At 46.1% G+C, this 26,720-nt stretch overlaps 1 protein-coding gene across 1 annotated transcript in view; it reads right to left on the reverse strand.

The window, feature by feature from the left end:
- The window catches only part of LOC141219303 (protein ELYS-like), a 116,051-nt gene extending 89,769 nt beyond the window's left edge, over positions 1–26,282 (reverse strand). Inside the window, exons 1-8 of the mRNA XM_073666072.1 lie at positions 26,120–26,282; positions 21,306–21,435; positions 20,561–20,814; positions 20,299–20,479; positions 16,205–16,412; positions 11,886–11,999; positions 11,662–11,743; positions 10,352–10,502 (exon numbers count right to left, since the gene is read on the reverse strand). Of these exons, the coding sequence (XP_073522173.1) occupies positions 10,352–10,502; positions 11,662–11,743; positions 11,886–11,999; positions 16,205–16,412; positions 20,299–20,479; positions 20,561–20,814; positions 21,306–21,435; positions 26,120–26,131 (1,132 nt within the window). The 5' untranslated portion in view covers positions 26,132–26,282. The remainder of the gene's footprint in view (positions 1–10,351; positions 10,503–11,661; positions 11,744–11,885; positions 12,000–16,204; positions 16,413–20,298; positions 20,480–20,560; positions 20,815–21,305; positions 21,436–26,119) is intronic.
- Positions 26,283–26,720: the final 438 nt, after the last annotated feature.

Raw genomic sequence — 26,720 nt, forward strand, 5'->3', positions numbered from 1 at the left:
TGGGGTAGAGGGCCAACCCCCAGGAAAAAGATCACCAGGCCCATCGAACTGGCGCGACAGATATGTGGGAGGACGTCCAGTCTTGCCTGTGGTACTGGATGGCATTCCCATGAGTGCCCTACTGGACACCGGGTCACAGGTCACCACCATCCCGTACGTGCTCTTCAAGCAGTACTGGAATGACTCGGATATTACCCGCTACCCTGACGACGACTTGAGTATCATCGCCAGCAATGGTCAGCCCGTGCCACAGATCGGATTTAAAGAGGTGACCATCAAAATTGGTAGAGTCGAACTGGCCGCACAGGGACTGATCATTGTAGATATTGACAAACATGAGAGTCACCCAAAAATAACTCTAGGAACTAATGTAATTGAAAATTGTCTTGCAGAGGTGATTTTCCTTTTACAGCAGGTTGCCAAGAATGCCAGCTCCGGCGAGCAGCGGGTGCTCCAGAAAGAGATCCGGGCACTGATGCAACGGCAACAAGTGGAACTCTCCGGCGGTGAGATTGGTAGCGTAAGAATGTGTGACCCTTTTCCTATTGCCATGCCCCCAAAAAGTGAAATGATGATTTGGTGCCGGGCAGCTATTGGTCTGAGAGGTAGAGATTACCAGGCAATGGTAGAACCAGTTTACTCAGACAGTAGGCCCACCATTTTGACAGCACGGGGGGTGGTCAATGTACGCCATGGGAGGGTGCCCGTTCGCATAATAAATATCGGGGAGAGGGAAGTGTACCTGCCCCGGTATGCCACGCTAGCCAAATTATATACCACTAATCAAAATTCTATACAATCTGTGGAACCCTTGCCTCCATCTCACCCGGAGGAAGGTAACGGCTCTAAGAAAGACATGGAGGACTGGTGTCAGCAACTACATCTGGGTACTGACTCCACTCCCTCACACCAGAAACAAGGAGTCTATCGGGTGGTTCAAGAGTATGAGAGAGTGTTTAGTAAACACCCGTTAGACTTCGGGCGAGTCAAGGGGGTAGAACACCGCATCCCCACGGGAGATCATCCTCCCATAAAAGAGAGGTATCGACCCGTACCCCCTGCACATTACCAACACGCCAAGGGGATGCTTAGAGACATGAAGGAGGCTGGGGTAATCCGGGATAGCTGTAGCCCCTGGGCAGCCCCACTAGTTTTAGTCAAAAAGAAAGACAACACCATGAGGATGTGTGTAGATTACCGGAAAATCAACCGTATCACACACAAGGATGCGTACCCCTTACCAAGGATAGAGGAGTCATTGGCTGCTTTAAGATCTGCTAACTTCTTCTCTACCTTGGATCTCACTAGCGGGTACTGGCAGGTTCCTGTAGCAGAGGCGGACCGGGAGAAGACCGCATTCACCACCCCGATGGGACTTAGCGAGTTCACCTGCATGCCGTTCGGACTCTGCAACGCCCCAGGAACCTTCCAACGATTAATGGAGTGCTGTCTGGGCCACAGAAACTTCGAGACGGTCCTGTTGTACCTGGACGATGTCATCGTATACTCCAAAACTTATGAGGACCACCTGAAACACCTGGCGGAGGTGTTCGAAGCTCTGGCGAGTTACGGCCTAAAGGTGAAACCCTCCAAGTGTCACCTCCTGAAACCAAAGGTGCAATACCTGGGACACGTGGTGAGCGCTGACGGAGTGGCTCCCGACCCCGATAAGATCACCGCAATTAAGGGATGGCCAAGCCCCTCCAGCGTAAAAGAAGTGCGGCAGTTCCTAGGGTTGGTAGGCTACTACCGAAGGTTTATTCCCGGTTTCACCAAAAAGGCAGCACCTATGCAGGACCTCCTGATAGGCCAGTCCCGGAAGGCCAAGAACCAGAAAACGCCCTTCAAATGGGAAAAGCTAGAAGAAGAGTCCTTCCGCCAGCTGAAGATGGCCCTCACGGGGGATGAAATCTTGGCGTACCCGGACTATAGCCAGCCCTTCATCCTCTACACCGACGCCAGTAACATCGGGCTAGGAGCCGTACTGTCCCAGATTCAGCAGGGGAGAGAACGAGTAATCTCCTATGCCAGCCGAAAACTGCGACCCACCGAAAGGAACCCCGAAAATTACAGCTCATTTAAGCTAGAGTTCCTGGCCGTGGTATGGGCAGTCACCGAGCGCTTTAGGCATTACCTCGCTTCTTCCCGGTTCACCGTATACACGGATAACAACCCGCTGACACACCTGGACACGGCAAGACTCGGTGCCCTGGAGCAGAGGTGGATGGCCCGTCTGTCCAACTACGAGTTCACAATTAAATACCGGGCAGGGCGCTCCAATACCAACGCGGACGCCCTGTCCAGGATGCCCAACCTGCCGGACGGAGGAGAAGATCCGGAGGGACTGGAAGAAGTTGAACTCCCTGCGTTCCACCGTCATGGGACTATCCAGTATTCCCACCGGGTAAGGAGTAAGCAGGCTGCTACGTTGAACCCCTTACCTCACTACAACTGGGCGGAAACGCAAGACAGCGACCCTGCCGTCCGACTGGTGAAGGAGATGCTGACTCGCCCGGAGGCTAGCCTGGAATCAGACGCTCCAGAGGAAGCCAAACAACTATGGGCAGAGAAGAGTCGACTGTTCCTTTACAAGGGGAAGTTGTGCCGCAGAATGGTTAACTCCAGGACGCATGAACTACTCTGGCAAGTAGTGGTGCCACGAAGAGACGCAGCCATGGTGATGGAGGCATACCACGACGGAGCTGGACACTTCGGGTGGAAAAAGCTGGAGTTCCTGCTGCGCGAGCGGTTCCACTGGGTAGGCATGAGGGGAACCATCGAGAAGTGGTGCAGAGACTGTGGCCCGTGCAATCTGAGAAGGAAGGACCGGGCCAGCCAGAAGACTCCCCTGCAGTCCATCGTCACCCGGCAACCGTTGGAACTGGTAGCCTTGGATCATGTAAAACTGACCCCCAGCAGAAGTGGCTACGTCTACGCGTTAACCATCGTGGATCATTACTCCCGGTTTCTGGTTGTCGTCCCCGTCAAGGACTTAACGGCTCGAACAGCAGCTAGAGCCTTCCAGCAGCACTTTTGCCGTCCACACGGGTACCCGGACCAAGTGCTGACGGACCAGGGACCTGCCTTTGAAGCGGAGGTCTTCCAGGAATTCTGCAATCTGTATGGCTGCCGGAAGATAAGGACGACACCCTACCATCCGCAAACTAATGGACTTTGTGAGAAAATGAACCAGGTGGTAATGGATCTTCTAAAAACGTTGCCCCTGGAAGAACGCAGTCTGTGGCCTGAGAAGTTGCCCGATCTGGTGGACCTATACAACCACATCCCGGTAGGTTCCACCAACTGTACCCCGGCTTACCTAATGAGGGCAAGACCTGGTAAGTTACCTGTTGACCTGGAAATGGGAGTCCTGACGCCCGAGGACACTTCACCAGAAACGGACTGGGACACAGAGAGGCAGCAGCAGTACCGGAAAGTACAGGAGAGCGTGGAGCGAAGTCTCTGTCAGGCTAGGGAAAGACAAGAGAAGACTTACAACCAGTATGCTCCCGCTGTTCCCCTGGTACCCGGAGAGCAGGTCTTGAAGAGGAAGAGACGGCTCCACAAGTTGGACGACCAGTGGGAGAAGGACCCGTACACCGTACTGCCCTCAAGCCACGAGAACCCGAAGGTCTGTACCATCAGTAAAGACGGAGGGGAAACCACAGCCATTGTATCCCGGGACCACCTGAAGAAGTGCCCCGAACAACTGAGGAACCCTGAGGAGGAACAGGAAGACCATCGACCCGTGGAAGAAAGGGAAGATATGGTTAGTACCGTGCTCGGGGACTTCCCTCGGTCTTGGACTCAAGTCAATGGTGCAGTTGTGGTACCCGTACTCACCTTCCTCCAACCATCATCCCAAGAACCTACGGAGCAACGGGTAGAGCTGGAAGAGCAGCCGGTCCAGGAGGCAGAAGACTCCACCCAAGCGGAACGGGAGAATCCACCCTCTGCTTATAGTGAGCCTGCCGTACCCCTAGTGAGACAAAGAGCCGGTAGACAGCTGCCCAGTTTACCCTTGACAGCTCCTACACCCTGTAGTTCAGGGCCAGACAGTCAGCTCCGTAGGTCCACTAGGGCCACTAGAGGCCAGTTACCCGCACGTTGGAGGATCTAAATGTTTAAGTTGTTTTACAATGTTTACCTGTTTATTGTTGCTTGTGTGTAATTTTGTGTTTCTAGTTGTTTTTAGGAGTCTTCGGTGGATTTACCGGGAATCCTTTGTATATAGTTGGAGCGTAACCCAGGATGGACTAGAGACTGTTAAGGACTCGGGGTAGGACAGACCCCTACCTGGTTACGTCTCCCTGTGTTGGTGAAATGGACACCTTTGCTTTTCTTCAAAGACTGCACCCGGTTGCGGACATCCGTGACCATCTTATTGTGTTTCCTTATTGTATTTTATTGTTCTTTGATATACCTTGTTATATTTTTCTAAAAAGTGTTTAGTCCCGGAGTACTAAATTTCACTAGGGGGGAGTGTGACACCCCAGGGGTCTGGTTGTCACAGTGATAGAGATATTACGTCTGAGAGCAGGTGGGAGGTCCTTTGGTCAGGGATCCTGTGCATGCCACACCTCCTGCCCAGCCTTGGGAGGGGAAGAACTTCCCCTGTATAAACCCGGGGCTGAGGCAGGGTTAGTGAGTCCAGGAAGAGTAGAGACAAGAGCAGCATAGGAAGCAGCAGAGTCACAAGGAGTCAGGGGCTGGCAGCTAAAGAGCTCGCCCTGACTAAGAAGATTCTTTACCGGACCCGGAGTCCGAGGCTGTGGGGACTAACTTCTACCCAGCAGCAGAATCCGTCAGGCAGGGGATTTCAGGTCCCCTGGCCCAGAAGCCCGAAGGCCCGGTCACACGCGTGGGACCAGCACCGCCATCGTGGAGCGGAAGCCATTAGAAGGCCCCGAGTCACCGGCCATACGGGTGAGCACCACACGGTACACTCAGGGACGTGGGCTACTTACATCAGCTTCTAGCAAGGTAGCCAGAAGAGTACAGTCAGCTTGGGAGGCCTACAACTACGCCTGGCCAGGGGAGATCCCATCTGCTCAAGGACTGACCAGGCCCCGTTCGCTAGCAAGTACTCCGGGAGGGTCTATCGTTGTTACCAGTAAAGACCCTGAACGCTACCATACCGTCTCTGAGTGGTTCCTGCTACCCCCATCATCCACGTCGGCTGCCCTGAGGCCATACCCCTCCCGTTGGGGGTTATACTATCACGCTGCACCATCCTTCCACCGGCCTCAGCGGTCTGCCCTGCAGCAGCAGCCCCCTGGCTGCATTCAACGGGTGGCGTAGTCATCAACCATTTTCTACCGCTAACAGACTGCCGTCCAGTTTGACTACCTGGGCACGGACCGGGTCACCGCCACGAGACTACAACCCTAAACAGATCCGGCTCCGGGTAAGCTCCCGCGTGCGCAACGCAGCGCGACACAGGCCCAGGGGCGCGTCATATACCTACCGCTATGGCCCAGAGTAGAGGTCTAGTTGATTTAAAATGTCTTTTTATTCAATCCGTATACTGATGCTTGGGGTGAAGAAATCCCCGCCTACTTTGTGAATTACAATGTTACCCAACCCCACTCCCCTGCATGTGACGTGCAGTCTCATCTTCCAGGTCCCGCGCACGCTCACCTCACCTTTAAAGGGAATGTGTCACCCCCCTGGGCGATATCAGACCTCTGGGCATAAAGGACTTTAATCAATTCTTTTTTCCATAGGCTTGGTGTCCGGGAGACGCCTAGCAATCCCCGCCTGTGTGCTTATTATTCCTTCAAATCCCCGCCTCTCTGCTTAATTATCATATCCCCCCTCCCCTGCACGTCACAGGGCCCTGTGACAGACCCTGTGACGTGCACTGTGCTCCCTGACTTCCGGGCATGCGCAGAGGGCCGCTCACATAGAGCGCGCTTTGCTTCATCCAGGCCCGTCTACCTGTGCTCTGCGCTGCAGGTTTCTATTGCGCAGATGCCGGAAAGTGACGGTGACTCCCGGCGCCTGCGCAATAGAACCCTGCAGCACAGTGCACGGAGAGTCGAGGCCGGGATGAAGCAAAGCGTGCTCTATGTGAGCGGCCCTCTGCGCATGCCCGGAAGTCAGGGAGCACAGTGCACCACACAGGGTCCTGTGACATGCAGGGGAGTGGGGGGATATGATAATTACGCAGAGAGGCGGGGATTTAGGGGAATAATAAGCACATAAGCGGGGTTTGCTTCAAGCCTGTGGAAAAAATAATTAATTAAAGTGCTTTTCTCTGCAATCAGACCTCAGCTATGGGCCATGCAGGTATGTATAGATTAAGGCTGCGTGCCCACTATGCGTTTTTCAAGAGCTTTTGCCGTGGAATTTCCGCAGCGAAAACGCTTAAAAAACGCTTGGTAATATGTGCCCCATGATCCCCAATGATAATCCGCATGTGCTGTGCGGAAATTTCCGCTGCGGATTATCAATGCGGAAAAATACGCAGCATGTCCATTAATTTTGCGGACACGCAGCGTAATTGTAAAATGGTACCTGTAAAAAAAAAGAATTTAAAATAAAAAAATAAAGATTATACTTACCTTCTGATGTCCTCCCGGTCTCCTCAGCGATGCGTGCGGTGTGTTGGGCGGCTCGCGGTGGTGTGAGGACCTGACATGACGTAATTGAGTCATGAGACAGGTCACGCGACCACTGACGTCGGCGGTCGCGTGACCTGTCACATGACTCAATGACGTCATCGCAGGTCCTTCACACCACCACGAGACACAGGGGAAACTGGACACATCAGAGAAGAAGACCACGGGCCATCGGAAGGCAAGTACAATCTTTATTTTTTACTTTTCACCATTCTTATTTTATTCATTTATTTTTATTTTCCTTTTTAACTATTACTTGGTCACACTATATATGCCGGTTGCATGGATTTATATAGTGTGACCAAGTTGTCAAGCACTTTCCAAGTGATGCTAAAATTGCTTTGAAAAGCGCTTAATAACCCGCATGTAGAAATGCATGCAAAAACGCTTGACAAACGCTTCTACCTGGCGGGAAAAACGCATGTAAAATCCGCATGCATTTCTGCATCGTGGGCACATAGCCTTACTTTTCTATAACCTGTATGGCCATAGTAGTGGTATGATATCACCCGGGGGGGCCACAGATTCCCTTTAACACGAGTCACACTTTTCTCCCGGTTATGTTTCCAGCAGTGATCTTGTGAGCAGACGCCAGGGAGTCACATAGCTAGGAGAAAAAAAAAGTGCGCCTTGTGTTAAAGGTGATGTGAGCAGGAGCGGGACTTGGAAGACTAGACTGCATGTCACAGGGCAAGGCAGTGGGTGTGGGGGACATTGTAATTCATAAAGTAGGCGGGGATTTCTTCCCGTCCCCCAAGGATCAGTAAACAGATTGAATAAAAAGACATTTCAACCCAACCAGACCTCTAATATGAGGCATACAGGTATGTATAGATTTACATTTCTATCACCTGTATGCCCATATTAGAGGTCTGAAAAGTCCCAGGGGGTGACAGTTTCCCTTTAAGAGGTTGTCCAGCAGTGGTCACCCCCTTTAATTTCATCTAATGCACAGCATCTAGTGCTCTGAAAGAGTAAATCTACTAAACAGCAGAAAAGGTTTAAACATTTAGATTTTTTTTTCATGCTTTTGCGGAATATAGTTACATACAGTTAGGTCCATATATATTTGGACAGAGACAACATTTTTCTAATTTTGGTTCTAGACATTACCACAATGAATTTTAAACAAAACAATTCAGATGCAGTGGAAGTTCAGACTTTCAGCTTTCATTTGAGGGTGTCCACATTAAAATTGGATGAAGGGTTTAGGAGTTTCAGCTCCTTAACATGTGCCACCCTGTTTTTAAAGGGACCAAAAGTAATTGGACAGATTAAATAATTGTAAATAAAATGTTCATTTCTAGTACTTGGTTGAAAACCCTTTGTTGGCAATGACTGCCTGAAGTCTTGAACTCATGGACATCACCAGACGCTGTGTTTCCTCCTTTTTGATGCTCTGCCAGGCCTTCACTCCGGTGGTTTTCAGTTGCTGTTTGTTTGTGGGCCTTTCTGTCTGAAGTTTAGTCTTTAACCAGTGAAATGCATGCTCAATTGGGTTGAGTTCAGGTGACTAACTTGGCCATTCAAGAATATTCCACTTCTTTGCTTTAATAAACTCCTTGGTTGCTTTGGCTTTATGTTTTGGGTCATTGTCCATCTGTAGTATGAAACGACGACCAATCAGTTTGGCTGCATTTGGCTGGATCTCAGCACACAGTATGGCTCTGAATACATCAGAATTCATTCGGCTACTTCTGTCCTGTGTCACATCATCAATAAACACTAGTGACCCAGTGCCACTGGCAGCCATGCATGCCCAAGCCATCACACTGCCTCCGCCGTGTTTTACAGATGATGCGGTATGCTTTGGATCATGAGCTGTACCACGCCTTCACCATACTTTTCTCTTTCCATCATTCTGGTAGAGGTTGATCTTGGTTTCATCTGTCCAAAGAATGTTCTTCCAGAACTGTGCTGGCTTTTTTAGATGTTTTTAGCAAAGTCCAGTCTAGCCTTTTTATTCTTGATGCTTATGAGTGGCTTGCACCGTGCAGTGAACCCTCTGTATTTACTTTCATGCAGTCTTCTCTTTATGGTAGATTTGGATATTGATACGCCTACCTCCTGGAGAGTGTTGTTCACTTGGTTGGCTGTTGTGAAGGGGTTTCTCTTCACCATGGAGATTATTCTAAGATCATCCACCACTGTTGTCTTCCGTGGGCGCCCAGGTCTTTTTTGCATTGATGAGTTCACCAGTGCTTTCTTTCTTTCTCAGGATGTACCAAACTGTCGATTTTGCCACTCCTAATATTGTAGCAATTTCTTGGATGTTTTTTTTTCCTGTTTTTGCAGCTTAAGGATGGCTTGTTTCACCTGCATGGAGAGCACCTTTGACCGCATGTTTACTTCACAGCAAAACCTTCCAAATGCAAGCACTACACCTCAAATCAACTCCAGGCCTTTTATCTGCTTAATTGAGAATGACATAACGAAGGGATTGCCCACACCTGTCCATGAAATAGCCTTGGAGTCAATTGTCCAATTACTTTTGGTCCCTTTAAAAACAGGGTGGCACATGTTAAGGAGCTGAAACTCCTAAACCCTTCATCCAATTTTAATGTGGACACCCTCAAATGAAAGCTGAAAGTCTGAACTTCAACTGCATCAGAATTGTTTTGTTTAAAATTCATTGTGGTAATGTCTAGAACCAAAATTAGAAAAATGTCGTCTCTGTCCAAATATATATGGACCTAACTGTAGATTCAATTATGTAGAAAAAAGTACTTCTGGGGATTGAAAACATTCTCTCCTTAACTCAAACTGATGTATAAAACCGTCATGATCAGGTCACTTTGTGCACTGCTTGAGGGATCTGTACGGTACAGCCTCTGCATCGGAGCAGCAGGAGCTCAATTGATATACACAGCCAGGATTCTGATGTGTTCTCACCAGGTTTAGCAGTTCAATCTGATATGCCGATAGTGACAACAGCACACAAAGAATCTGACCAAAAAAAAAGAGCGCTCCCTTTGTCAGACCATCATCAGCACCTCTAATGTGCGCAGCGGTGCCAATGGACTATGGCAACCAAGAGCCCGAAAATGGCCTTTTGGTCTGCCATACAGTACAGTTTAACAGATACTGCCAGAGTCGGGGTTTGATAGGTTGACGGGGATAAATTAGGTAATCCACTGTAGCGATGTGCGTTAACAATATGATCATGAGATTTTATGTTCAAGTTCCCTTAGGGTACTAATATTGTAGTGTAAAAAATATATATATATCCTTTGAAAAACATTCCGTATCTCTGATTACTATAATGATATCAACATTTATGCGAAGCTGCATGGTGAACAATGCAAAGTGTATGTATATATGTGTGTTTTATATACACACATACATACACATATATACATACATTTGTAATTTTTTCTATTTCCACCTATAAATACAATTCATTCCACAAAAGACAAGCCCTCATTCAGCTATATCTTCAAAAAATGTGATGAAAAAAATATATATTTGTCCTAAAGACCCCAAAATTAAGGGGTTAAAGGGATTTTCCAATTTTTGAAAGTGATCGTATACAATAGCGTGTACAGATAGACCAGGATGGTCCAAATATTTTACATTTGAAGAAACTTAATCTAGTCGGCTTCTGATTAACAATGATGTATGAGATAAGACTTTGTTGTACTCTACATAGTCAAATTTCAGATCAGTTTCTGTATATGCCTTGCAAACATAATAAAAGACATGAAAGAGAAAAATACAGAAAAACAAACCATCATGGAGACCGTCTTCTCTTTCGCTATGAGCATGGAATTTTTCTATAGTCTGACAGCCCAGTAACTTCATGCTGTTTGTTTGACCTCTTAAAAATAGGGTATTCGCTGAAAGATCCAGGTTATACCTTTCCTCACAGTATTCCAAGTTCTGTAAAAAAAAATAAAGAAAGAATAATTGACATATAGATAGATAGATTTATATTATAGGAATAGATATACCTAGTCTAGCCTCTCCCTGCCCCACTCCAGGTGGTTGACAGGTCTGTACCATGTGTGTGTACATAGGAGGAGACCTGTCAAAATCAATCAACTGGAGCGGGCAGGAACAAGTGAGCCAAGGACCATGCCGGATTTGTCAGGTCTATTTCTATAGTCCATGGCTGGCTTTTCAAACAAATTTTTCTCTGAAATGCTGCGGGGTTCCAGTGAAAAGTGTACACGGCTGTAATCGTACAACCACGATGTTTCATGCCGTCTGTAATTCAGGCAGTGTGAATCTAGTGGCAGCTCATCAAGCCTCACATTTGAATCAATTTGAAGCCCTATAGGCTCTGTTTTGGCAGATGGTGCAAAGGGTTAAAACTTAGCCCTACAGATTCTGATTAAGTGCACCTGGATTTCTCTGCATATAGCCAGGCTAGGTGTTCACCTTAGTCAGTCAGCTGGGGAAGACTAAGCAGAGTGGGTTGTGTTGGAGATGTTAGAGAGAGACAAGCCAGAATTCCACTCTGAGAAGAGACTGCACAGGCCATGTGCGCCAAACTGCAAATATGAGTGGTTGCTTTGGACAATAGCAGTTTTGTTTGACCAAACTTGGACTAGCTGAGTCGTGTATGAGTAGCCAAGGTCTATTTTGTTCAGTTAGTGCCTGGACAAGGCTAGGGATTTTGTGTTTATGGTTTTGTTTTCTTTAAAAAATAAAATCCAGTGCCTGTGTAAAAGCAGTCTACTGCCGAGCATGAATCCCTACACAATATATGCAAGGACTTAAACATAACCAAAGACAGCAAGGGACACAGGAGAGATGTAGTGGAAAGTGAACAGTGACCACCAGCTGGAGGTGGGTGAAGATCCTAAAGCAGTCAAATGTGTATACATCCATAATGTAAATAAAGTGGTAACAGAACAAACAATGACAGTGTGAATGTTGTAATAAAACAAAGCTCCTGACCAGAAGTGTCACTCGAGGAGGAGCACTCACCAAGGAAGTAAGGAGGGTTCAGAGCTGTGAGGTGCTCTACAGACAACTTGAGAATGCCCCCTTTACATTACAAACCATACAGAATAAAAATATACAGACATCTTACCTCATACATAATTTGTCCTGATGGTAAACGTTTTCTGTCCCCAAAAGCCAACTGCAGCAAATGAAAGCTTAAATCTCTACCACTATAGTAGAAAAGATTAAAAGGTTATGATGAGAACATAACTGGAGAGCTAAAGAAATGACAAAATACAGAACTCTTAATTTTGAAATGTAAAATAATTTGGGGAAAGGATGCAATGTTAGTAATTGGATTTTAACAATTACCTTTGACTCGTTTGGACAGCCCAAAGGTAACAGCAGTTTCGGGGGTCATTCTCAGGTTCTTGAAAAGTGACGGAGAAAACAGGAACTCTGCCCCCTTCAATTTGAACATGGTATCTGAAAAAATATATATATATATATACACACACATTAAGTCATTAAAATGTCCTACACAAAGCGACATACAATTATGATTTATCCCAGATGATAACTGCATGCAGAGCTGCTATAATAACACATCACGGCTTCTGGATATCCGGCCTGTACAAACATGATGCAGCCCACCACACTAAGCGCCGGCAAGCACGTTTCACACCGGTTAAAGAGAACCTGCCAGCAGATTTTAGTCCTATAAACTAAAGGCATGGCCATAATAGCACGGCGATGCTGATTAATATGATACCTGGTGTGAAGGGATGCGCTCAGTGGCTGATTACTCATCTTATAAAGTTTTCATAAAATGGTGTCTTGTGCTTCAGGACAGGGCGTGGGGGCTGGGTCGTCTTCTGGTTCTCCACCCCTCCACACCAGACTCCTCTATTTCTGGAGCAGGTAACAGATTATTCAGGGACTCGCATACTTTATAAAATTCCACAACGCAGCCATCACTGCATATGCACCGCCTCTGACGCACACAAGACGTCATTTTCTGAAAACGTCATAAAGGTGAGTATTCAACAGCCACTGAGCGGATCCCTTCACATCAGGTATCAGTAATCAGCACCACAGTGCTATTATCGCCATGCCTTTAATTTAAAGGGCTAAATCCTGCTGACAGGTTCGCTTTAATCATTGTGGTCCGATGTTTGATTGAGTCTGTAGCAAAATATCAAAGTGCTCTACATAGCGCCTGCAGTGAAAATCATTTTTAGTGCTCATTCTGGTTTTTCCAAATTCTCAAAATCATTACATTAAAATGTTCAGATTTTTTAACCCCTTTCTAACATTGTGCGTAATACGTCCCTGTGCCCTGGACCTTATGGACCAGGTAAGTGTTATTACTTCTCGGCGATCGCGCCCACACAAGTTGTGCAGCCGCGGTTGCCGGTGGGTGCCAGCTGATACCTGGAACCCAGAGCCAGGAGCAGTGTCCGCACCGCTCCCAGCACTTTAACCCCTTAAATGCTGCGATCGCAGCATTTAGCGAGCGAGCAGAAAAACAAATGCCGCTCTGCTCTTGAATCGGAGACCCAGTGACATCATTGCCATGGTGTGGAAAGAAGGAGAAAGAGCCACAGGTACAAAGAGCCAGGCACCCAAATATTTGTATTACAAAAATATATAACATTTTATTGAACAGAAGTTTGACAAAAAGACATTAGACCACACAAAAAACATTAAAAGCATTTAAAAAAGGAAAGCAAAACCATGTGAGGGCGTAATATCCCACACATGCACCAACAGGTTAACTAGAATAGAAAAATCAGTCATCATTCAAGACATGTGTCATAGTGACCATAAAGAAAGTCATAAATAGCCCAAGATAGAAAAGTACATGATCATAAGGTTCAATAGTGAATGACTATAAAGTGCAGTAATATATAGAATATTGATACAATACAAGATGCATAAATAGGATCAATCAAAAGAGGAGGACATCTAATAATATCGCCTAAACATCCTGATCATAATGTTAATCATAAACCATCTACTATGCAGGCACTCATAGAGTTCAAAAGTATACAGAGTGTAATATAATAACTGTATGCGCTATTAAGAGGTCAAAGTTAGTATACCTGTTGTGGTCACCCACGCGTATCGCTGCCCACTAGCAGCTTCGTCAGGGGTCACATGACTGTCGGCTAAAATATGGAAAACTTATAGCTCTCAAAATATAGTGATGCAAAAAAACAAAAATGTTTTTTAGTGTGTGACAGCTACCAAACATAAAAACCCGATCTAATCACTCACACCGCATGAGGAACGGCGTAAAAAATTAAAACAATTCTTCATCTGCTGCTTTGTTCATTCGGCCTCCCAAAGATCGCAGTATGGCTCGGCTCACATTTATCCTGCGCTCTGTGCTGAGCGCTTACGCTAGGGCTTCCATGTAAGTATGCGATTCAGAAGGAACCCCCAGCGGAAGATTCCCTGTAATGAGGCAGATGGAGGCACCGTGGACGCCGTCTGGCCTGTGATCCAACATTGTCAGTCTTTTTATTAGGCGTGCATAAAAGTGCCGTCGGGCACAGTTTTGTTAACGACTGAAAAACAGGACACAGCTAAACAGAGGCCAGACTGAGTCCAGAGTAAGGCCGGTTTCACGCGTCTTGATATTTCCGGTAAAGGAAATACTGGTACCGGAGATAACCGTGTCCGTGTGTACCTGTGTGACATACGTGTGGCAACTGTGTGCCGCATCAGGAGCACACGAACTGGCACCTGGGAATCAGTGGTAAAGTTAACGCTGTTCCCAAGCGCTGGGTGATCAATGCTGCCCTCATCATTATCCCATGCCGATGCATCAGCACGAGCAAGGAACAATGTTGACAGTAGTATTCTGCTTCCGGTGTGTCCTGGTGTAAAAATAAAATTTTACATTCAAATAGCCAAGTCAGGGCCCCTTCCCTTCCGAGCCCCACCATGCCCCTAAACAGTGGTTTTCCCTCACATTTGGGGTATCTGCGTGCTCAGGAGAAAGTGCACAACAAACTTTGGGATCCATTTTATCCTGTTACGCTTGCAAAAATGAAAAAAAAAAAATTGGGTCTAAAGTAGAATGTTCAGTGTTTTCTTCCACATTCCAACAATTCCTGTGAAGCACCTGAAGGGTTAATAAATCTATTGAATGTGGTTTTGAGCACCTTGAGGGGTACAATGTTTAGAATGGTGTCACTATTGGGTATTTTCTGTCATAAAGGCCCCTCAAGGTCACTTCAAATGTGATGTGGTCCCTAAACAAATAGTTTTGTAAATTTTGTTGTAAAAATGAGAAAACACTGGTCAACTTTTAACCCTTCTAACAAAGAAAAATGTTGGTTTTAAAATTGTGCTGATGTAAAGTAGACATGTGGGAAATGTTATGTATTAACTATTTTGTGTGACACATCTCTCTGATTTAAGGGCATAAAAATTCAAAGTTTGAAAATTGCAAAATTTTCTAAGTTATCGCCAAATTTCGAATTTTTTCACAAATAAACGTAAATCATATCAAATAAATGTTACCACTATCACAAATTGCAATATGTCATGAAAAAAAACAAATCTCAGAATCAGTGGGATCCGTTGAAGCGTTCCAGAGTTATTGCATGAAAGGGAGACTGGTCAGAGTTGTAAAAATTGCGCTGGTGATTAACGTTCAAACAAACTTCGGGGGTAAAGTGGTTAAGCATTTCCCACCTCCCATTGGCTTTCAATGCAACTTGGACAGAATAAAAATATATATATATATATATAAGTCTTGAAGTTTACCACAAAAAACTGGGAAAATGTATTGACTTGGGTATAAGCCTAGGGTGGGAAATGCAGCAGCTACTGGTAAATTTCCCCATCCTGGTGTGCATATCATCCTCATCCCCAATCCTGGTATGCATGGCCCCCCCATCAATGCACACATGAAAAAAAATAACACACTTCTACTCACCTTCCCTCTGCTCCAGTGCTGCGTCCTGTTCTTCCAGCAGCTGATGAGCGCATGACGCCACTGCCATGCGCCCTCAGACGCTGAGGTGAGCTGCCGGGATATTCACTTCTCTCCACGCCGGGACTATGGGCGTGGAGTGGAGTGAATATTCATTTTCTTTAATAGCACAGTGTCAGTCGCAGCAGTCTGCTTCCTGCAGCAGCTCAGCGATACGGTGTGCTCCAATAGCATGCACAGAGGATAACGGAGCCAGTGGCTGCGACTGACAGTGTGCGCTATTAAAGAAAATGAATATTCACTCCTCTCCACCCCCATGGGCGTGGAGAAGAGTGAATATTAATTTTCTTTAGCAGCAGGCACACATGGTAGCTGCAGCAGCCGGCTACCGACTGTGCACCGCTCTTCCGCCGCAACCTCTCCCACCCCACAGCCAGAATGTAAGTATATACTCGAGTATAAGCCGAGGGTTTTTTTTTTTTTCAGCATAAAAAAAAATGTGCTGAAAAAGTCAGCTTATACACGAGTATATGCCGTAGCTTTGAAAAAAATCATTATATACACACATTTTAATCAAAGTTATATATTAAATTACTATGTACAATAATGTGTGGCCAGAAAAAAATACCAATTTTCCCTAATAAAACAAGCTTAATACAGCCACGTGAGGGAATATCTTGAAATGTATCTAAGAATGAAGTAATGCATTTGAATATGGAAAAATAAACAAAACTTTACTTACTCTCGTCTTAAAGTTTTCATGTTCCATAAAGAGAGGTATCCATCAGAGAATCCTACAGCCAGGTGATTAGTTCTAGCTATATAGCTGACTGTGGTGACCATGGCTCCAGAAGGTGCAAGCAGCTGAAGACCTATGTGTCGTCTCTCTCGATTAGCCGCTTTTCGGAGTTTAGGGATTTCTGCAGGTATCCCACTAATGACTTCAAGGTCTATAAATAAATTGACAGAAACAAGCATTTCAACATTAAAAGGGGTTGTCACTAACACCTTCTTAAAACTAAACGTTCAGCCCTGATAAAAAAAACAAACAAAAAAAACAACTTGTACTCGCCTCCCATGCCGGCTCCATTCCAGCGGTGTCAGCACTCGCGGTCCCGGGTCTGTGATGCGGTGGAATGACCTGTGATGCCCGGCGCCCAATCAGTGCTGGCGTCAGAGTCCCGGCCTTCAGACAAACTAAACATGAAGAAGAAATCTGGGATCCTCCATGTTCAGTTTGTACGAAGGCGCAGACTGACGCCAGCACTGATTGGGCGCCGGGCATCACAGGTCATTCCACCGCATCACAGACCCGGGACCGCGAGTGCTGACACCGCTGGAACTAAGCCGGCACGGGATGTGAATATAGGGTTTTTTTTATTGGGGGCCGAACATTTCGTTTAAGGGGTTGTCCCAGTAGTGGACAACCCCTTTAAGTCTATTTGCCTGTAATTACATAAGCTGTCGTGTTTGTACATGAGGAACAAACATTTGTTACATTTCCTCTCTGATTTTCAGTGGAATAAGTTGTTAAGTAAAGACTAGCTATGATGTGTCCTATACAGACCTGAGGGGCTCCTGCTCTCCTGCCCCTATGCAGAACACAGAGAAAAGTAGCATGGCTATAATACAGCAGTACAACCAGCAGTAAGGTGATATAAAACACATTTTAGCTGTGGTTTTTTTTTTCAGAGGGAATGGCGAGTTTTGGAAAAAAAAATCTCATCACTCTCAGATCTCACTTCCAGCATTTACAGTCATTACAAGGGCCAGGAACCCCCTGGAAAACCCCTAGGAGAAGAGCTACGCTGTCATGTCATTACATCCAACACAACCTATCCCAGGTACAGGGGAATAATACCAACAGCCGCAGAACGTTTGTTAAAAGGGAAAATAAAAAAAACTACATTTTAGTCAGCTCTTCAGCCACTTTATCAGGAGGCAGCAAGTTAAACATGCAAAAAGCGATGAGCGGTTTGTAGTATGGATTTCAGCGTTGGTTATAGAATCAGTGACCACTTAAAAGGAGTTTTGAATAACAATTGGGAATCTGAAAAAGGTCTGTCCGTATTAAGAACATTGGAGTAAAGCTCGCTCCTAGATACCCATTTTGTTCTGAACGTTTTAAAATGCCCAAACTGAAGCAAAACCGAAGTCCACCCTCGCCACCTCCCTGCACCATCTTGATTTGTGCTTCTCCTTACACCAAGTCTCATTATGTCCTACCAAAAGACAGATCCTGCAACAAATATAAGGACAGGAGGGAGGAGCGGAGGGTAGAAAAACAATAGGAATATTTGACACATATTACATCGTGCAGTCTGTCCTATCCATTTTGGGTCTTCTCTATGCTGATGTCTGACTAATTCCCAAACTAAGTGAGCAAGTGCTATAATGTGTAAATGAAAGATACCACTGCAGCAAATCCCTCGCCTCTCTTTACTGTTTTACACTAGATTAAATTTACTTCTTCCCTTAAATATATTACGGTTTCTTTAAATACAAGTTATACAATATTTTAATAGACTTTCTACATTAATTCTCTACAGTTTTCAATACCTCCATTTGATGTAATTGAATAGAAACCTTTAATTTGCCTAGTGAAAGTCAGTCTTTGTAATACAAGACACATACGGGCATAGCTCATAACTACAGGTGCTTCTCACAAAATTACAATATCATCAAAAAGTTAATTTATTTCAGTTCTTCAAAACAGAAAGTGAAACTTATACTGTATATTATATAGAGTCGTTACAGACAGAGTGATCTATTATATAGAGTCATTACAGACAGAGTGATCTATTATATAGAGTCATTACACACAGAGTGATCTATTTCAAGTGTTTATTTCTGTTAATATTGATGATTATGGCTTACAGCCAATGAAAACGCAAAAGTCAGTATCTCAGTATATTAGAATACTTTATAACAGCTTGAAAAATGAAATAAAATCCGAAATGTATGTTCAGTAAATAATACTTGGTCGGGGCTCCTTTTGCATCAATTACTGCATCAATGCGGCAATGTGGCATGGAGGCGATCAGCCTGTGGCACTGCTGAGGTGTTATTGAAGCCCAGGTTGCTTTGATAGCAGCCTTCAGCTCGTCTGCATTGTTGGGTCTGGTGTCTCTCCTCTTCCTCTTGACAATACCCCATAGATTCTCTATGGGGTTAAGGTCAGGCGAGTTTGCTGGCCAATCAAGCACAGTGATACTATGGCTTTTAAACCAGGTATTGGTACTTTTGGCAGTGTGGACAGGGGCCAAGTCCTGCTGGAGAATGAAATTTCCATCTCCAAAAAGCCTGTCGGCAGAGGGAAGCATGAAGTGCTCTACAATGTCCTGGTAGACGGCTGCGCTGACTTTGGTCTTGATAAAACACAGTGGACCTACACCAGCAGATGACATGGCTCCCCAAACCATCACTGATTGTGGAAACTCCACACTAGACCTCCAGCAGCTTGGATTGTGGCCTCTCCACTCTTCCTCCAGACTCTGGGACCTTGATTTCCAAAAGAAATGCTAAATTTACTTTCATCTGAAAACACCACCTTCGACCACTGAGCAACAGTCCAGATCTTTTTCTCCTTGCCCAGGTAAGACGCTTCTGGCGTTGTCTATTGGTCATAAGTGGCTTGACACAAGGAATGTGACACTTGTAACCCATGTCATGGATACGTCCGTGTGGTGGCAGCTCTTGAAGCAATGACTTCAGCAGCAGTCCACTCCATGTGAATCTCCCCCTAATTTTTGAATGGCCTTTTCTTAATCATTTCAAGGTTGCGTTTATCCCGGTTGTTTGTGCACCTTTTCCTGCCACACTTTTTCCTTCTGCTCAACTTTCCATTAATATGCTTTGATACAGCACTCTGAACAGCCAGCTTCCTTAGCAATGACCTTTTGTGGCTTACCCTCCTTGTGGAGTGTGTCAATGACTGCCTTCTGGACATCTGTCAAGTCAGCAGTCTACCCCATGATTGTGGAGCTTATTGAAACAGACTAAGGGACCTTTTTAAATGCTTAGAATTAAGAAACACCTGCAAAGGCTTCCTAATTTACTGAGATAATGACTTGTGTTTTCATTGGTTGTAAGCCATAATCATCAACATTAACAGAAATAAACACTTGAAATAGATCACTGTTTGTAATGACTCTATGTAATATAGGAGTTTCACTTTTTGTATTGAAGAACTGAAATAACATTTTTGATGATATTGTAATTTAGTGAGAAGCACGTGTGTACACAGCGCTGTAGCTATGTGCCCATCACATGACCAGTGCAAAATGTTTATCCACCAGAAGCAAACAATGAATATTACTAATAAAGGACAGCAAGCAGACATCTTAAAAACCACGAGGAATGAATACAGACAGTATATCGCAAAGGCACTAAAGAGGTTAATGGCATTATGTTGTTTTGTGAAATCATAAAGGGAATTCCAAATCAAGTAAATAGCATAATGCTGATATGTGATATGCCATCACTTGATCTCTGGGGCCCCAAACCAATTTGGGGTGGGGGGCGCAGTTGGGGCTCTTAATTTTTTTTCTGCACAAAGGTGGTCGTGATATCTGAACTGTGCTGGGAAAGGCAAAGAGCCCCATCCACATGAATGAAGAAGTGCCGCAGCAGGTGGCCTCACACCAATGTTCAGAAGGGAAATGTTATTCCTAGGATTGTTGGGTGCTCTAGAGGTCAGACCCCTTGTGTTTATTGTGTGCTGACAAATCCTAGTAATATGCCATCAATTACTAAAATGTGGTCACCCCTTTAACACAACTTGATTTAGTTTTGTTAAAATACCTTTTAAAAATCCTGATTTATTAAGAAAAATACCTGACGCTTCCAACTCATCTTGATTGCAAGAGATATCATCTAAACATAGATCAATAAGAAGAACATGCCCAACATCTGTAACCACAGCTGCCACGCCAAAGAACCATCTTAGACTCTGGTGTAAATGCTGAGTACTGGCATTGGCTCCGCCATCATTCACTAAGGGTTCAACAGCCGTTACCTGAAAGCACAAGAAAATATATAAATTATAACAGTTTCCCAAAAAGGATCGAGCAAATCAATCAAGTTTAGAAGTGCTTACCGAGCCAGGGAGCGCCACTGCTTTAACAACTTTTGAAATGCCGACATCATACAAGCAAAGAACACTGCCTTCTGCTTCAAGCAGACCCACAAGAAGTCCTGTCTTCTTCTGCCATGAAAACTCTTTGACAGCGACAACAGTGGGAGGTCTCTCAGTCACTGAGCTAAAACAGTATGCAGAAAGTCTTTCACCCGTTACTGAATTGGTAACTTCAAGCTGGGGTCCACATGCGAGCCAAGCAAGCCCAGCTCTCCCTTTACAGAAAAGAGAAATAAATTAAATTACACACATGCACTGCCAACCTTTTCTGAGCCTATAACTTCATATTTGTAAAAACAGATTAAAGATATAAGTTTTTACAAGAAACACTGGGCATATGCCCCCACAACAGAGAGTTAGCTGCATAGTATAGGGGATAATTGTTAGATCGGTGTAAGGCAGGGCTCGCACAACTGTATTTCACAGTCCGTATATGAAGCACAAGGTCCAAAACGTACCGCTTCAGACCCGAGGCTGTAAGCTAAGGTTGGGAAGCCGGCCACGAGGTCAGGCGATGCAGCCCGTATACGACCACAAGATACGCTTGTATGAACTCCACTTTAGTCCTACTTTTACCCCACCAATCTAACAATCATCACTTATCAGAAAAGATTAAAGAAGACTGGAAAAAAAAACCTTTACCATTCATTTGGTAAAATAATGAGCAAACAGACCATCGTTCTATTAGATGCTACATATCTCTTACCTGGGGTAAACTTTGCACGCAAGACAGATTCCAGGTTAATTTCATCCTCCTGGAGAGCTTCTATTGTGATCTCCGGAAATTGCAGCAAGCTGCTAGTTACTTGGGCCTCAAGATTCGGCATCTTATTTTTCTTTCAGAAGAAAAACAAGAATTTGAAATTAAACAAAGTAAATGAAAACACAGTAATATTACACCAGTATATATATATATAAGCACAGAAAGGACACTCCAGTCATATGCACCCATACACAATACAGGTGCTTACATGGCCAATAGAAAAATGCTAGATTATTTCCCATAATGGGCCACTTTGCACTGAAAGGTATAGTCACCATATACCCACTGAACGTATGCCAAGCAGGGCTGTGGAGTCAGTAAGCCAAACCTTCGCCCCCTTGATGTCCATCTTCACAGCACGGCCTCACTGCTGAGCGTGTACATAAAGTGCAGCACAGATTCATCTCACCTAAGCAGAGACCCTTACATCAGGAACAGAACAGACATTTATAGGACATTTCACAACTTTCCCAAATTCTTATGAAAACATTTACAGCACATCCTGCATTGTACTACTGTACCCAATTTATTATATATTTTAGGAATCGGTCCATTTTATACCAACTGCAACTCCACAGCCCTGAGGCCAAGACAACAAACTTGGTAACAACCTATGGATTTATTTTGTCCATACGCTTGGTGTATTTGCAGTACATGCAAAATATACAGTGTTACAAACTTAAGGAAAAGTCTTTACATATGCCACCTATTCAAGGCTTCGTTGACCTTTAGCCATGATTATAACTGGATACAATTTTGATTTTACAAAAATCTTTGCCGAATAGGCATAAAGGGCGAATTCTGAAAACCTGCGCACTTGATCTTAGCAATCAGACTCAATTTCTCAGAAATGACAAATGGTAAAGTTTTTAATATTAGAGTTAGGACTGTCCCAAAAGGGTTGCCGTGAAGTGGCGGGATGGCTTTCACATTATTTTGATCAAAATTATGTTAACTAAATACCCTTTATTATTTATTATTATTTTTGCACTGTGCGATTTATACATCTACTTTCAGTTATTTGGGTATTTTTCTTGTTCTTGGTTTCTCTCAATTTCTCAGAAGCCCATATGATAATTAAGGAAGCAAACTAATTGCTATAGCAATTATTCCATTGCACCAGTTTTCCTAAATCTCTGTCATCTCTGAATCCGGCGGTCTTACTTTCCATTACTAGGTACAACATTTCTTTTAAAAGGGAGAAAGAAAATGCAAATCTGAAACTCCCTGCAGCGCTGCGGGGGGCACAAGCCACATTCTTCTGCCAGGTGCAGCAGCTGAACTCAGATTACTGGACCGTGTCTCCCATCAGTAATGTGCTATTTCATCTATTTATGGAGATCCTGTACATTACAACATAGATCAGAGACGTCAAACACACAGAGGGCCAAAATGAAAAACGTGGACAATGTCGCAGGCCAACCAGTATACAATATGGGGCCCACACAGTCCTCCGTACAGTATAGTGGGGCCCACACAGTCCTCCGTACAGTATAGTGGGGCCCACACAGTCCTCCGTACAGTATAGTGGGGCCCACACAGTCCTCCGTACAGTATAGTGGGGCCCACACAGTCCTCCGTACAGTATAGTGGGGCCCACACAGTCCTCCGTACAGTATAGTGGGGCCCACACAGTCCTCCGTACAGTATAATGGGGCCCACACAGTCCTCCGTACAGTATAATGGGGCCCACACAGTCCTCCGTACAGTATAATGGGGCCCACACAGTCCTCCGTACAGTATAATGGGGCCCACACAGTCCTCCGTACAGTATAATGGGGCCCACACAGTCCTCCGTACAGTATAATGGGGCCCACACAGTCCTCCGTACAGTATAATGGGGCCCACACAGTCCTCCGTACAGTATAATGGGGCCCACACAGTCCTCCGTACAGTATAATGGGGCCCACACAGTCCTCCGTACAGTATAATGGGGCCCACACAGTCCTCCGTACAGTATAATGGGGCCCACACAGTCCTCCGTACAGTATAATGGGGCCCACACAGTCCTCCGTACAGAATAATGGGGCCCACACAGTCCTCCGTACAGTATAGTGGGGCCCACACAGTCCTCCGTACAGTATAGTGGGGCCCACACAGTCCTCCGTACAGTATAGTGGGGCCCACACAGTCCTCCGTACAGTATAGTGGGGCCCACACAGTCCTCCGTACAGTATAGTGGGGCCCACACAGTCCTCCGTACAGTATAGTGGGGCCCACACAGTCCTCCGTACAGTATAGTGGGGCCCACACAGTCCTCCGTACAGTATAGTGGGGCCCACACAGTCCTCCGTACAGTATAGTGGGGCCCACACAGTCCTCCGTACAGAATAATGGGGCCCACACAGTCCTCCGTACAGAATAATGGGGCCCACACAGTCCTCCGTACAGAATAATGGGGCCCACACAGTCCTCCGTACAGAATAATGGGGCCCACACAGTCCTCCGTACAGAATAATGGGGCCCACACAGTCCTCCGTACAGAATAATGGGGCCCACACAGTCCTCCGTACAGAATAATGGGGCCCACACGGTCCTCCGTACAGAATAATGGGGCCCACACGGTCCTCCACACAGTATAATGGGGCCCACACAGTCCTCCACACAGTATAATGGGGCCCACATAGTCCTCCACACAGTATAATGGGGCCCACATAGTCCTCCACACAGTATAATGGGGCCCACATAGTCCTCCACACAGTATAATGGGGCCCACATAGTCCTCCACACAGTATAATGGGGCCCACATAGTCCTCCACACAGTATAATGGGGCCCACATAGTCCTCCATACAGTATAATGGGGCCCACATAGGGGTGGTGGTTCTGATGTCACGGGCCAAATAAAATCACCCTGAGGGCCAGATTTCGCCCACAGGACAGAGTTTGACACGTATGACAGATATTCAGCCACCTGTACGGATTACAGCTTTTGGAGTCACTCACAGCACAGCTACTACTAACAATCTAGAGATGATGGGGAATCCACCATTCCTTCTCACTACACAATGTCAGGGAGGAGGAGTTAGAAGGAAGAGCATGCCCATTGCTTCTCCATTCACGGACTAGAGTACAGCACTCTGGCCATTTCTTTCAGCTCCACAGACATGACCATTCCAATGGCAAGGGTTCCAGACTACTTAAAAAATCTATAAAATGAAGGCTATTTTCTCCTCAGTTAAGTTATGTGATCTTATGACCATTGCTGAGAAGTACCATGTTATCTAATGGAGGTCACCATTTCAGTCACCAGACCATGCTGCATAATGAGTCTACTGTAACCTTTTCCAAAAGGTAGAAACAAACTCCTATCGTAGTAATGATGATGGCTACACAGCTCCAGTTAGCCAGCTACAATAAAGATGATGACCATTCAGACTCCTGACTGTAAACTGATAATCTATTTGGTCACTGATGAGAATAGTGTACGAGATGATAAGTTATTACAGAAGGCAGAAGTGGTACTAGTTCTAGCTGATTACATGATGCACAGAATGAATGGCTAGGTTTACAAAGTTTATTTCTGGAGGATTTTGAAACAGATCTGCTCCAAATTCTTCCTTAAAGAATGGAATTCTTTACATGTAGCACAGACAATGAAATAATCAGGTGTTGGTGAATTTATAAAGAAAAACAACTACAGTAATTCTTCAGAGAAGATGCCGAGTTTTATAATACGGTACATGCAAGTCTGTTCCTAAGGGTAAAGTCCCACGATGTGCTGCCACATGTGACAAAAACCCATACCCACCTCGGGGGCCACTGTGAACGGGTTTATCAGTAATACCTCATATGTTACTGCAAACTTATGAACTCAATCGCCCCACAGGTAGGTCTGGCTAGTGTCCGCAGTATGTGCAAAACCTCATGGATCCGCACCGACTAAGGTCAGTCAGGCAGTGAAATAATCGCTGTCAATCACAGTCAAATAAATGATGGCAGTAATGTCCAGGCAGGAGCCTACTACAGCCATCACTACCTGCCACAATGATGAGCACGCGGTGCCGTCAGTCGGCAGGGGACGCGGTGCCGTCAGTCGGCAGGGGACGCGGTGCCGTCAGTCGGCAGGGGACGCGGTGCCGTCAGTCGGCAGGGGACGCGGTGCCGTCAGTCGGCAGGGGACGCGGTGCCGTCAGTCGGCAGGGGACGCGGTGCCGTCAGTCAGGGTAATGGCCCCATGTACAGGACAGTCAGCAGCGGGTGATGCCAGCCCTGCACTCATAGCGGTGCTGTCAGTCGGTAGAGGACGCGGTGCTGTCAGTCGGTAGGGGACGCGGTGCTGTCAGTCAGTAGGGGACGCGGTGCTGTCAGTCAGTAGGGGACGCGGTGCTGTCAGTCAGTAGGGGACGCGGTGCTGTCAGTCAGTAGGGGACGCGGTGCTGTCAGTCAGTAGAGTACGCGGTGCTGTCAGTCAGTAGAGTACGCGGTGCTGTCAGTCAGGGCAATGGCCCCATGTACAGGACAGTCAGCAGCGGGTGATGCCAGCCCTGCACTCATAGCGGTGGTGTCTGGCACTCCCCCTACAGGGCGGATATAGAATGCAGAGTCCGGGACCCCCGTGGCCGGGGAGATGTGACAGCTTTCACTGTGGTCTTTCCCGTCTGGAGAGCAGACCTCGCAGTGAGCAGCCTGCCATGACTGAGCCAGTGCACGGCCCCGGCCAGCAGCGCGCACGCTGCCTACACGGCCAGTCAGGCTCCGCTCTTTTTCCAGGCAGTGACACGCACGATAAAGCGGGCACGATGTTCCGTCTGCTCACCGTGAAGACCATCGCAGTCGCCGGGCTCAGCTTCTCTCCCCAGCGTCACACTGCGAGCAGGCCTGCGGGATCATCACGGCCACCATCTCTGATCACCAAGCGCCACCGGTTCCTCTTCCTTCCCACTGAGTACGTCACAGAGCCGTGCGTGCGCCGTAACAAAGGGGCGTGAGTTCTGTTCTGTCATTGGTTGGTTTGTGTTTAGGGGCGGTTCCCTTTTGCGGACGTCACAGATTGCGTGTTCCCGTCACGTTACGTCACACTTCTCAGTTATAGGCTATGTGCCCACGATGCAGAAATGCAGCAGAAAATTTCTGCTGCATTTCTGCATCTCCCTGGCAGAAAAAACGCATGCAGATTGTGCATGCGTTTTCCCTGCAGAATACATGCGGATCCACATGCGTTTCCGCATGCAGATTGACAAGCGCTTTCCAGGCGATAGCATCACTTGGAAAGTGCTTGACAACTAGGTCACACTATATAAATCCATGCAAACGGCATGGATTAAGGCTGCGTGCCCACATAGCGTTTTTCAAGCGTTTATGCTGCGGAATTTCCGCAGTGGAAACGCTTGTTAAACGCTAGGTAATCCGCACCCCAT

The sequence above is a fragment of the Phyllobates terribilis genome, unplaced genomic scaffold, assembly GCF_046119375.1.
Source record: "Phyllobates terribilis strain yellow unplaced genomic scaffold, ASM4611937v1 Scaffold_260__1_contigs__length_2691941, whole genome shotgun sequence".
Lineage (NCBI taxonomy): Eukaryota > Metazoa > Chordata > Amphibia > Anura > Dendrobatidae > Phyllobates > Phyllobates terribilis.